At 42.7% G+C, this 13,847-nt stretch overlaps 1 protein-coding gene across 3 annotated transcripts in view; it reads left to right on the plus strand.

Annotated features, from left to right (window-relative positions):
- The window catches only part of GNE (glucosamine (UDP-N-acetyl)-2-epimerase/N-acetylmannosamine kinase), a 53,820-nt gene that overhangs the window by 29,200 nt on the left and 10,773 nt on the right, over nucleotides 1-13,847 (plus strand). Inside the window, exons 8-13 of one of the 3 annotated variants that reach the window (XR_004350234.1) lie at nucleotides 2,116-2,245; nucleotides 8,023-8,139; nucleotides 8,659-8,947; nucleotides 9,739-9,940; nucleotides 11,610-13,315; nucleotides 13,605-13,719. Coding sequence is in view for 2 of the 3 variants with exons in the window: in XM_032633944.1 (XP_032489835.1) it covers nucleotides 2,116-2,245; nucleotides 2,618-2,839; nucleotides 5,227-5,409; nucleotides 8,023-8,139; nucleotides 8,659-8,894 (888 nt within the window). In the remaining variant the exon portion in view is untranslated. Of the gene's footprint in view, nucleotides 1-2,115; nucleotides 2,246-2,617; nucleotides 2,840-5,226; nucleotides 5,410-8,022; nucleotides 8,140-8,658; nucleotides 11,072-11,609; nucleotides 13,316-13,604; nucleotides 13,720-13,847 lie in introns of those variants that run through there. The other 2 variants (XM_032633944.1, XM_032633945.1) reach the window with 2 other exon arrangements.

Raw genomic sequence — 13,847 nt, forward strand, 5'->3', positions numbered from 1 at the left:
AAGTAAAGTTCTCGGGGAATCCAAGTTAGTAGACTTGAGTTGACAATGGGAGATCCACTAGGCATCAGAGAGAGCATCTGCCACCCAGGAGACCTGAAATTCTATACTTGGTAATAGCTTGTAGCATGGAGTATGTTGATTACTCTCACTACCCAGGGGAGGGCGTCTGCAAATGGTGAGGGGAATTGCTTCTCCTCTAGATCATGATTTCAGTTGCATACAGCATACCTTCAACTCTTAACCAAACCATCACCACAGTGTTGACAGAACCTTTATAGAACACCAAACTGTCCATGTTAAAATGATCTCTGGGGCTTCCCTGGTGGCGCAGTGGTTGAGAGTCCGCCTGTCGATGCAGGGGACATAGGTTTGTGCCCCGGTCCAGGAAGATCCCACATGCCGCAGAGCAGCTGTGAGCCATGGCCGCTGAGCCTGCGCGTCCGGAGCCTGTGCTCCGCAACGGGAGAGGCCACAACAGTGAGAGGCCCGTGTACTGCAAAAAAAAAAAAAAAAAAGATCTGATGACTTAACAAGGAAGAATAAACCTAACAGAAAAATCTTTGTTTGAAGCATTGTAGATGTGTGAAGTTTCAGGAATCCATGAGAAATACAGAGGATTTTAAACACAAAGTTGTTTAGATCAAATAAAAGCAAAACAAAACATAATTTTAGTGAAGACAAAGGCCTCCTTTATAAATACTCTTTAAAAAGTATTAATAGAAAAATATTTTCTTAACATAAAGGTGATATATTCCATATCAATGGCGAACACCCTCTGTAGTGGCATTCCTATTAAAATCAAGTGGAAAAGAAGGATGTTTTCTGCACCATTTAACATAATTCTCAAAGTTAGGAAGGGAATAAAGCAAGGAACAAATAGCAAAAATGGCGATTGTGGACAGGGTAAAACAAAGCATGTTATTTATAGACAATATGAATAAACCAACAAGCTTGTAGAATTAATAACACAATTGAGTAAAATGGCTAGATATGATAAATATATAAATATCAATAACTTTTTACTTACATGAAATTGTAGGTAAAGATTTGAGTTTTTCTGTAGGTGAGTATTTGTCAACCCTGATTGCACATTAGTGTTACCTGGAAGCTTTAAAAAATATATGGATGCCTGGCTCCCACCCCAGACTAGTTAGATGCCAGTGTCTGGGGGGAGGGACTAGGCATCAATATTTGTTCAAAGCTGCCCAGGTGATTCTGATGCACAGTGAAGGCGGAGAAGCACAACTAGGTTTATTTTTAATGACAGTCATTAGTGACAGCTTTAAGCCTTGTAAACGGATAAAAATCCATTAATAACAGAAGAATGGAAAAAGTGATCCTATTTAGAACAACAGAACTTATAAAGTTTTCTGGTTTCCTAAACCAGAAAACTATGTGATCTATAAAAAGAAAATCTAAAAACTTTAAAATATAAAGGCTTGAAAAATATCCTGGTTAGGAGTGCTGAGTATTTTTTTAAATGTCAGCACTTTCCAAATTGAATTATGAGTTTAACGTAATTCTAGTCAATATTTCAGTGAGGTTTTTTAAAGTTTAACCACATTATTCTGAAATTTACTTAAAATAATATACAAGTGAGAAGAGCAAAGAAATTTAAAAACAAGAATAATTAGGAGGGACTGTCCCTGACTGGTATTAAAACATATCACTAAGCACAGTAATTTAAATATCGTGGTTCCATACCATTACTGACTTCAGTTACGGCAGATGATTAAAGCTTAATGACTTAGGATATTTATTTAGTTGCTTCAGTATTTAAACAAGGAAATTTTGTCAACCTGAAAGAGTTAAAAATGACCTTTTAATGACGATTCAGATTAGCCAACATTCACCTTATGTTTAAGAGAGGGCCCATCTGGTTGGCTGTGGAGTTGTCATTGCTTCAACGGCCATATACTAGGTTGTCTTCCCAGGAAATTACCTGAGTGTATCCCAGGGCTGGCCCAAGCCAGACAGTGGATCCCTTCCCCAGCAGTCATCTGACTCTGCAGTACTGTCCTAGAGTAATGTCTGATTTATTGTGAAAAAGGTCAAAGATTCAGTGTATGCTCCTTAGCTGAGACCCATGAGACAGATCTGTTTTTTCTCTTTTAGGGTGAAATAGTTAAGAAGTATACTCAGTTCAATCCTAAAACCTATGAAGAGAGGATTAATTTAATCCTACAGATGTGTGTAGAAGCTGCAGCAGAAGCTGTAAAACTGAACTGCAGGATTTTGGGAGTAGGTGAGATTGTAAATTACATACCTAAGCAATGTTCATTTTAATGTACAGTTTGCTGAGTTCTGATGCATGATGGAACATCAGGTCACTGTCTGCCCTGTGTGTAGATGGCTCCAGGTCCTGTCTGTGGGCCCCAAGCATGGGGCCTTCCTGGGACCCCAACAAACATTGTGAGAGAAGCATTGATGGAACTGTCAATCTATGGGGAGCCACAGATTTAGCTCAGAACTGCCTTACATTTCCTTCCAGTCCTTGGTAATGTTTGTTTTAGGAGATCTTGGGTGAATTAATTTGTGTTCCAAGCCCAGAAAGTCAGCACACTTTTCTGAGATTGCTCATTAGAATCATTTTCCTTGTGTTTGTGGTGGAGCTCAGGCATTTCCACAGGTGGCCGTGTAAATCCTCGGGAAGGAATTGTGCTGCATTCAACCAAACTGATTCAAGAGTGGAACTCTGTGGATCTCAGGACCCCCCTGTCTGACACTTTGCATCTCCCCGTATGGGTAGACAATGATGGCAACTGTGCTGCCCTTGCAGAAAGGAAATTTGGCCAAGGAAAGGGCCTTGAAAACTTTGTGACACTTATCACAGGCACAGGTAAGAGGAGTAGAGACGGCTGCTTCAGGAGCTAGGGTGTGTGTTGGGGCACGTGCCTTTACCACTCAGCCAGGCAGTTTACAAGTCAGCTTTCACCTTCACTTCCTGCTTGAGTAGAGCCTGAAGGTGAGAGTGAGGGCCCGCCCAGGTCTTTTCTGAGCATGTGCCCTGCCCTGTGCATGCATGTGGCCTTCTAAATTCCCAGGAATCGTCTGAGCTATTCAAAGCCCTTATTCCCCAAAGCTTCTCATTCTCCAGGATTTCCTCCTACTCTCTTTGGTTAGTATATTGTTTGTCACAGCTGTTGTCCATTGCCCTAGGCAGTAGAGACTAATAACTATATTTTGCCTTTAAATGTTTTTGATGAGTGCCCCCTGGATAGCCCCCTCAGCCCTGGGGAAGTTCTGGGGTAGGTGAGATAAAGGCAAGCCCTTTGAGCTGGTCCTCCGGGAGCCACCAAGCAGGTCAAAACAAACCACCACAATTTTTTGAGAAGGTTCATTCTGCTCTCTCCAGTATTGCCATCTGTACTGGCAATGTAGGCTATTATTCTAGGCCATCGCCAAGCTGGGGGGTGAGGGGTGGGTGTGATGGGACCAGAAAATGCCAGAAATCTCTTACTAAGATTCAGCCGGTTTTTTCTTGATTAATTGTTCCCCTGGTTGTTGTAAAGTTTTGGTTAGTTTCCAGAGTTCCAAAAAACTCGATTCTGACAGTTTTTGCCAGTTTGTTCATTGCTTTAGTGAAGGGATGGGCTTTTGGAGTTCCCTACTCTACCACTTTTGCTGATGTCCCAATTTGTTTTTTTTGTTTTGTTTTGCGGTACGCTGGCCTCTCACTGTTGTGGCCTCTCCCGTTGCGGAGCACAGGCTCCGGACGCGCAGGCTCAGTGGCCATGGCTCACGGGCCCAGCCGCTCCGCGGCATGTGGGATCTTCCCGGACCGGGGCACGAACCCATGTCCCCTGCATCGGCAGGCGGACTCTCAACCACTGCGCCACCAGGGAAGCCAATTTTTTTTTTAAATGAGAAGACGGGCTCAGGTAGTCAGTGTTCGAGGCAGCACTTGGTCCCACATATGCCTAACTTCAAACCGTGCATGCTCTTTTTTTGTTTTTAATTAGGGTATAGCTGTTTTACAATGTTGTGTTAGTTTCTACTGTACAGTGGAGTTCCCTGCGCTATCCTAATATGTATAAAACCGTGTGTGCTCTTAAACTCCACATTATACTACCTCCCTAATGCTGAGCTCATGCACTTCTCTTAGTCTCGGACACAGTTTTAGCAAGCTTGGATATCATTTCCTAGTTCAGAGCAGTAATAACCTGCAAATTAGAGGAGTGAGGGTTCATGAGTAGGTGCCACAAGAAGTAAGAGATGGCAGGACAACTCTAAAATGCAGACCCTATTAAAGCAAAACGCCCTTTACCCCTTACTAGCTCCTCAACTCCATAACAAAAAGTACTCATCGATATTCATAATTATTGAATCATAGATTTTTAGACATGGTGGCATTATGAAGGGGCAAAACCATGTTTCATATTCTCTGTTTAAGAAAGCAGGTGGGGGCTTCCCTGGTGGCGCAGTGGTTGAGAGTCCGCCTGGCGATGCAGGGGACGCGGGTTCGTGCCCTGGTCCGGGAAGATCCCACATGCCATGGAGCGGCTGGGCCCATGAGCCATGGCCGCTGGGCCTGTGCGTCCAGAGCCTGTGCTCCACAACGGGAGAGGCCACAACAGAGAGGCCCGCGTACTGCAAAAAAAAAAAAAAAAAAGCAGGTGGGGTATGAAACCTTTCAAAAAGATTGTCTTATCTTGGGTTTCTCCCACAGCGGAGCCTGAGACAAGGAGTTCAGTGTGGGTATTTTATTTTGGAGGTGATTCTGAGAAGCAGGAGTGAGGGAGTGGGAAGAGTGGGACAGAGCAGGGGAGCCATTAGAGGATGTATTATCAAAGTTGCCTTGAGGACAGTGGGGGTTGAAATCTACCAGAACCTCCCAGAAAGCCTGCAGAATACTACCCAGAGTTGTCCACTTAATCTGCTGGCTACTGTCTCTTCTTGGTTGACAGTTGCTTCTGGGCAACTGTGTGTGCATGGCTACTAGGCTCTTACTTGAGTGTTGGAGAAGGCCTTGGTGAGAACCAAGTTGAAATCATAGTGAGCCAAGCAGATGCAACACAGGGCATTGGAGGATCAGCTAAAAATATTTCCATACAAAATGATTCCAGGTAAAGCTTTGGTACTTAGTAAGTTTCAGCTATCTAGGAAAGTAGGCACCATATAGAACCTCACATTCCAAAGCTTTGCTAAACAGAGGAGGCATTGCCATAGCACAGTTTTCTGTTTCAGGTGCAGAGCCACTTCAGTGATTGTCGTCTCTCACTATAGGAATTGGCGGGGGGATCATCCATCAGCATGAACTGATCCATGGTAGCTCCTTCTGCGCTGCGGAGCTTGGCCACATTGTGGTGTCCCTGGATGGGCCTGACTGTTCCTGTGGAAGCCATGGGTGTATTGAAGCATATGCCTCTGGAATGGCCTTGCAGAGGGAAGCAAAAAAGCTACATGATGGTCGGTTTCTTTCACCTGAGGAATTAAATAGCCAAATGGTAGACAAGTACTTCAAAGTAGATATTCCAAAGAGAGCTGAACGCTGACACCAGAACTTTTAACCTTTTCACTCCCTAGAGGAAAATCAGGGCTCCACATACTGCAGCTCAGAGTCTTCTTGGTCCTGACCCATATTAATACCCTTCCTCTCCAGCACTGGGAGGGCCGGGGTCTTGAGCTCCAGGATAGCAGGGGAGATGTCTTTCCTTTTTGCCTTCTCAGCCCCTAGCACAGGATGGGTACTTTATAGAGATTTTAATGGAGAATTAAATGGATGAATATATTAGTTTTTCAACTCTGAGAGGTTTATTTGAATTACACCTATTCCTGGACATGTTATAAATGTCAGGATGGTTTCTAGTCTAATTCAAGAGGGAGTCATTTAATATCATTACAACCTGGTGTGTCAAGTGCAATAAGAACGATGGCCAAGGAACATAGATGCATATAGGAAGGACACCAGTGTTCCCTCCCTGCCCTCTCCATACAGGGAAGGGAGCGTTAGGGTGCTGTCCTGGGAGTTGAGAGTCAAGAGGGTAAATAGAATTATTGAGGCAAGTTTGGATGAGCCAGGGAGCATTTCCAAGCATAGGAAACAGTGGTGTTGGTGCATAAGGGCAAGGCAGGGTATAGTGTAGCAAGAGGTAAGCCAGGACCAGCAGTTAATGGAAAAACCACTAAAAAATTTTAGGGAAAAGACATAGAGCCAAATTTTAGATTCTTCACCACACTTTTTTTTCTAGTGGGAAAATGGTAGTTGAATGGAGGCTGGCTTCAAGGGGGACAGTTCTAGAGTGACTTCCAGTTTTCTGGGTGGACACCTTTGGGGGTGGGGACATGAGAGGAGGAACAGGGCTTGGCAGAAGCTGACAGTTGGGAACCAGTGGGACATGCAGGTGGGAGCGTGCAGGAGGCAGCTGGCTGCAGGGGTCTGATGCTCAGGAGAGGGGACAGGACTGAAGTCAAGATTTGGAATCATGGGCATTGAGGTGGCCATTAAACCTGTGAATGAGACTTGCAGTGAGATGAGAGTCCAGGGTGGAATCCTGTGAAATGTCAGCACTTGAGGGCAGGGAGGAAAACCAGGAAAGGGTGAAGTCACAGGAAGCAAAAAGGGAGTGTTTCAGGGAGAGCAGTGGGTAGTGTCAAGTGCTGAGTAAGAGGAAACCAGAAAGTTCATTGGCTTTGACCCTGAGGAAGGACATCATTTGAAGCCCTGAAAACAGTGTTTATCTTTCAGTCTCATTTTTATCATCACCCCCCCCACTAAGGAGCCTAAATGTTTAGACAATTTTTCCTAATCATTCAACCCCATGAAACTTTAATACCACAGATACATTGTTTATCTGTTGTTTGTTACTGTCTGTATAAAAAGAGTAAGAATTTTTTTGCCCACAAGAACCAGTTTTTGCCCCCATGGGGGTAAATGCATATCTTAAAGAAGTTCAGTCAAGTGAGGAGCAGAAGCCTAACTACCCTGAGTAGGAGCAGAAGTGAGGGTTGAGAACACAGGAGGGGAAGGGTGGAGGAGCCCTTACAAAAAGGCCCCTGGGGAGGGAGGGAGAGATGAGCTGTGAAGCCCTGGTGGAGGGGCGAGAGAGGGAGAGCAGCGGGATGTGGGAACACAGGCCTATTTATAAGCAGGGGCAGAGGAGTTAGGGAGTTCTACCTGGAGGCATCCTTTATCTGAGAGGTCAGAAATGGGAAAATCTCTTGGTAGCGGGAGCTGGGATAGACGGTCTGAGGAGATGAAGGCTGAGAAGGGTAATGAACAGGAATGGGAGAGAGTGGCCAGAGCAGCTGTGAGGGCCCTTGGAAGATAGGAGACCACCACTTGGTGTCTAGGTAACCGTCTGCTTGGTTGGGATTTTCTCCCATCAGAGCCCAAGTAATAGCAGATGAGGAAGGAGTTTGATCTGGGTTGGTGGCTGGCAGTGTGAGGGGCAGAAAGTCAAGGACTACAGATAACTACAGAAATATCTACCATTCATTTAGCATTTACTCTGGCCAGCACTTAACTTGAGTACTTAAGTCCATTTTCTCATTTAATCCCTAAAGGAATCCTGCTAGGGTTGGTATCATTACCCCAGTCTTAGAAGAGCAACACGTGGAGGTGACACGGGCAGGGTAGTGCAGCCCGTGGTGGTAGAGCTGACAGCTGAACCCAGGTCTGTCCGTTTCTGAGGTGCTGTGCCTTCCTGCCACTGTGGGTCACTGGCAAATAATACAGCCTTGCATCTGGCATAGATGAGGAAGGAGAGGAATGCAGAGGAGTTCTGGTAACTTGGGGGAAAAAAACACTTCAAGGTTGTTTAATATGGAAGGGGGAAGTGAAGGAGGCTCTGGTCAGAGTTGAGGATTTCCAGTTAGAGAAGTTCTGGATGATGTATAATCAGGCAGCAAAGCCCTCTGGCAAATGTATATGGATATTTACGAATGATAAAAAGCTTTGCAAATGTGAAAAGAGATTATCATCTTCCCACTTGGAGGCTTACCGCCCACAGGCATAATTATGAGCTTGGCCTTCCGAAGCTCATGAATGACTGCTTCTCCTTCTCACCTCTGCTCAAACAGAAGACCAGCTCTTGGTGGAAGGGATGTCAGTGCCAAAAGACGAAGCTGTGGGCGCACTCCATCTCATCCAAGCTGCGAAACTTGGCAATGCAAAGGCCCAGAGCATCTTGAGAACAGGTGAGCACGCAGGTCTGGGCAGCTCTGACAGCCCAGGGCTCCGACAAACGCCCAGCCCTCAGGACCAGTGCAGAGGTAATTTTCCTACTTACTGTTCAAGGTATTTGGTAGCGTTGCCTTTTTAAACAGGCTTTTGTTTTGTTTTACAACTATGAAAAAACTACTTGTTCATTTTCTGGAAATTTAGAGAAATACAGGAGAGTAAGAAAAAGTATCTTTTAGTTTTACTGTTCAGAGATATCAACTATTAACATTTCCTTCCAGTCTATTTTTTTTTTACATAGTTGAGATCATATAGTATAGTATATGTACAGTTTTATATCCAGCTCTTTTCATTTCAGAGTATCACATAATCATTTTTTCATATTAAGGATAAATCGTAAACAGCTTTAAAAGTACTGCTTCCATGAGGTAGTGTGAACGAACTATTCCTGGCTGGTGCTCTTTTCCACCTTCCTCTTTGACTTTGGATTTGGCTCTCACCCCGAAAACTTGTTTTTAATTTTTGTTTTCCTGTAGCTGGAACAGCGTTGGGTCTTGCGGTTGTGAACATCCTCCACACTATGAATCCTTCCCTTGTGATCCTCTCTGGAGTCCTAGCCAGTCACTATATCCACACTGTCAAAGACGTCATCCGCCAGCAAGCCTTGTCCTCGGTTCAGGACGTGGACGTGGTGGTTTCGGATTTGGTGGAACCCGCCCTGCTCGGCGCGGCCAGCATGGTTCTGGACTACACGACTCGCAGGATCTACTAGTCCTCTGAAGAGTGGAGGTGGACCGAGATTCAAGAGCTCCTTGGCAGAATCAGGTTGTCTTCTAGATGAGCATTTCTTAAAAGGCAAATTTGGTATTTCAATTTATTTGGCAGGCGACTTTGGCAGAGTTTTTGCTTTTAGTCTCTTCCAGAGTCACTTTTCCCCACCCGTTTTTGTAGATGCTGCTCCTTGTGGGGTCATTTCAGCTCAAACCTTGTCACAATCTTCTGTGCCAAAAGGAGCTACAGTAGTAGCCGAGGAAGCCTTAGGACTCTGCTTACTAGATGTACCACTTAGACCTGCAGGCCTTGCTTGGGGTGTGACCTTGATACTGGAGTTTGGATTATTAATCCTTCCTCCTCTGACCCTAAGTTCAGAACACAGAAAGGGATCCAGTCAGGGAACAGAAGGAAATCTCACCATGAAGGGCTTAAGTAAACCTTTTAAAAGCAGTTTTATTGAGGTATTTTTTAAAGTGCACAATTTGGTTGAGTTTTGACATATATATACCTATGAAACCATGGCCACGATCAGGACATCAGGTGTACGTATCTCTCGCCCCCAAACATTACTTGTTGAAAGATGTTATTTGCTATTACTCTCTCAGAATCTTGAGCAACTTTAGATCAGGGATCTGAATTACAGTGGCCTTAGTGACCTTGTCCTTATCTTCTTAAGGCCAGCTAAGAAGCCATAGGACTTACAGCCTCTGAAAGATTAACCATCCCAGAAGGATCGTTGCTACTGACAAGCAGACACCTCTCCCTTCAATAGCTTTTCATACTATGTTGAATATGACCCTGGAGTGTTGATTAAGGCAGTGTTTGTTGTGTGTCATACCTAGAGCCCACATCTGTGAATCTGGATTCTGACTAAATAAGATTCCACACTCGAATTGGTGTCAAGATAACAAAGGCCAAGGTTCTTGCTATTAATTTCAACCTGGAAGAAATACTGATAGCCACCATTTATTAAGTGCCTACTGTGTGCCAGGCTCTGAACTTGGTGCTTCATATGCATTATTCTAAATTCTCACAACCAGTAAGGTAGGTGTTTTAATTCCCATTTTATAGAACCCCAAACTAAGTCAAGTGGTGTGCCTAAAGCTGCGTGGCTAATGAGTCTTAAAGACAGGGTTTGACCCGGGTCCCTCTGTGTTTTTTCTGCTAAGCCACACAAACCTCTCTTCATATCAAAAACTTCCAAAGTGCAAATATATATATATATGTATATAATATATATATATATAATTTATTCCAGGCTACCAAGAGCTTTGACAAGAATATCTCATTAGCAAATGAATCGATTCATCCTTGACACTATCTCTCAGTGGTGAATTTAAAAAAATATTCCTGTATGCTGTGGAAATTTTGCCAGTACAGTATTTGGTCTAGTGACAGGTTTTTATGGGTACTTTTAGATGACCTAAAAAAGGACATGCGTATGTTTTTCAGATTGTTTATTATTTTAGGAAAACCTGAAGGTTTCTACAACATTATTTCTGTGTTCACATATAAAATGAAGGAATCAAGTTTGCATTTGAATTACTTCCTTCCTGGTGGGTTAATGTGAACAGATACGTTGGCTGATTCTTAGAACTCTGTCAGCTCTGAAATAATCTCCAGGTCTTGGTTGATTCCTGGGAAGGAAGCTAGTTGGCTTGGCCATCAGTGTCTGGGGCGGGTCGGTATACCATGAAGGGGCATCAGCTGTTCTTTGACAAAACCTACAACCACTGTATACACCAGACAGTTGCACTGCTACCAAGTTTCATACCAAATATTTGGAAGGATGGTATTGAATCTGAACCCAAATCTTAGTTTTTATTAAATTCATGGAAAGGCTAATATATTCCAACATAATTATTACATACAGTTAAATGATCACGTCTTAATTTATTTTAATGTAAATATTTTTATTTTACTGTTCTGAGCCAAATTCTAAAAAAATAAATGTATTTCCTTGTGGAAATCCTGCCATTTTTGTATTTTGTTTTGTTCTTAATTAGCTCATTAGCTAAAAGCATTCCCCTTCCCAAAAGAGATTTGTTGTGCTCCTTACTTTCTGAAGGTCATATAACTTCAAGGCATTTAATATTGATTTAACAACCACCCCACCAAAAAACTTTAATAGAAAGCATTGTTATATAACTTTAAAATATATATATTGCAAAATGATCACCACACTGTCTAGCTAATATCGTCACAATACATAGTTAAGAGCTTTTTTCCCTTGTTAAGATCTACTTTCATAGCAACTTTCAAATACGCCATATAGTATTGTCAACTATAGTCGCCATGCTGTACATTACATCCCCATGACTTATAACTGGAAGTTTGTACCTTTTGACCCTCTTCACCCACTCCCCACCTCCCAACCCCCCACCTGTGGCAACCACCAATCTGTTCTCTATGAGCTTGGTTTTGTTTTGTTTTTTTAACATTCTACATATAAGTGAGATCATACGGTATTTGTCCTTCTCAGTCTGATTTCACTTAGCATAATGCCCTCAAGGTCTAGCCATGTTTCACAAATGGCAAGATTTCATTTTTTTTCTAATGGCGGAATACTATTCTGTCATATATATTTACACATTTTATTTATCCATTCATCCATTGATGGACACTTAGGTTGTTTCCATTACCTTGGCTATGTAAATAATGCTGCATGTAAGAGTGCATATATCTTTTGAGTTAATGTTTGTGTTTTCTTCAGATAAATACCCAGAACTGGAATTGCTGGATCATATGGGAGTTTCATTATAATTTTTTGAGGAATCTCCATTCTGTTTTCCATAGTGGCTGCACCAGTTTACATTCCCACCAGCAGTGCACAAGGGTTCCCTTTCTCCACCTCCTCTCCAACACTTATTTGTCTTTTTGATAACAGCTATTCTAAGAAATGTGAGGTGGTATCTCATTGTGGTTTTGATTTTCATTTTCCCTGGTGATTAGTGATGTTGAGCACCTTTTCATTTACCCATTGGCCAGCTGTTTGGCTTCTTTGGATAAATGTCTATTCAAATCCTCTTATGTTTAAATTGGATTATTTTTATGCTATTGAGTTGTATGAATTCTTCACATATTTTGGCTATGAACCCTTCACTGTATGTATGATTTCCCTTTTAGTAGGCTGTCTTTTCGTTGTCGATGGTTTCTTTTGCTGTGCAGAAGCTTTTTAGTTTGAATGTAGTCCCAGTTATTTTTGCTCTTGTTGCCTTTTCTTTTGGCATCAAATCCAAAAAAATCATCACAAGACTGATGTCAGGGAGCTTATACTGCCTGTGTCTTCTAGGATTTTTATGGTTTCGGGCCTTATAGTCAAGTCTTTAATCCATTTTGAGTTTATTAATTTTTCCAATCCATGAGCTTGGGGTCTGTTTGTCTTTAGTTTCTTTCATTGGTGTCTGATACTTTCCAGTGTACAGTTTTTTCACCTCCTTGGTTATACTTATTCCTAGGTGTTTTATTCTTTTTGATGTAATTGTAAACGGGATTGTTTTCTTCTCTTTCTGATAGTTCGTTATTAGTGTACAGAAATGCAACAAATTTCTGTATACTAATTTTGTATCTTACAACGTAATTCATTTATTAGTAGTTATTAGTAACAGTTTTTTTGGTGGAGTCTTTAGGGTTTTTTATATATAAAATCATGTCATCTGCAAATAGTGATAGTTTTATTTCTTCCTTTCCAACGTGGATGCCTTTTATTCTTTTCTTGCCTAAGCGCTCTGGCTAGTACTTCCAATACTATGTTGAATCCATTTAAAATTTGACATAAAAATCAAAGTGGTCCCAAGAAAGAGGTTTGAAACTAAATACTGAGCACTCACTGAGTTTCTGAACCAACTCCTTCCTTTTTAATGAAGCCCCATGTGAGTAATGTAGGCGTTAGAAACAATCCAAAGCTACTACTGCCACCTCAAAACTTAAGAGGCTTACACGGTGATCACTTTCTCTCGTGGTTTCTGTGGGTGAGGAATTTTGGAAAGGCTCTCCCTGGCAATTCTGACTCAGGGCATCAGATGCACGTGCAGTTAGACAGTGGCTGGAGCTGGAACAGGAGGTTGGAATAGGGCTGGCCATGCATCTCTCTTTGCTTGTAGTTTCCCGGTCTCTCCACGTTTGGTTGATTTGGGCTTCCTCATAGCATGGTGGCTTCAGGATTGTAGAACTTTTTACATGGTGGCTCAAGGACTACCAGCTTGTGTGTTCCAACAAACCAGCCGTAAGCTGTGTTGCCTTTTACAACCTAGCCTTGGATGCATATAGCATTACTTTTGTCATACTATCCAGTCACCTCTTGATTTCGAGAAAGTCAGACTTTACTGACATCTGATTAACGGCCACATCCACCCTCAAGAAGCCCATCCTGTGTGGGAGGCAAGACAAGTCCAAATGACACCAAGACAATATCAAAAGGTAAGCTGTTGCACGTAGAGGGCCATGGGAGCTCAGGGGAAAGGAAAGGCATTACGGAGGTGGCCTTTCAGCTAGTTCTTAAACCAGATTTCAACATTTTCAAGGGCATTAGCAAGGCCCAGAAGCAACTAATGGTTGCTTGCAAGTGATTGCTTGATTACAAGCAGAGGTGGCTAAAGGGGAGGAATAGCGAAGAGGCCAGAAATGCGGGCCAGATCAAGGAATGCCCAACTAAGATGCTTGGAGAGGGGAAGGTAGGCAGAAAAGTAAATGTTCCTCTCCCTTCCAGACATAATTACCATAGGAGAGATGGTGGACTTTCCTTCTCGGCAATGGCAAGACCTACCCCTGCTCTACCTCCTGAATGTGGCATTACATCAATCTCCAACTTGGACTAGTATCAGGTAACCATTAGTAGCAGATTTCTGAAATACAGCTTTATCAGTCACTCGAACCATCACCTAAAATGTGACAGGTTCTGAGAGCAAATAATGAATGTGTTGATGCCTGAATGGAACACAGTCTCCTACAG

The sequence above is a fragment of the Phocoena sinus genome, chromosome 6 (genome assembly GCF_008692025.1).
Source record: "Phocoena sinus isolate mPhoSin1 chromosome 6, mPhoSin1.pri, whole genome shotgun sequence".
Classification (NCBI taxonomy): Eukaryota; Metazoa; Chordata; class Mammalia; order Artiodactyla; family Phocoenidae; genus Phocoena; species Phocoena sinus.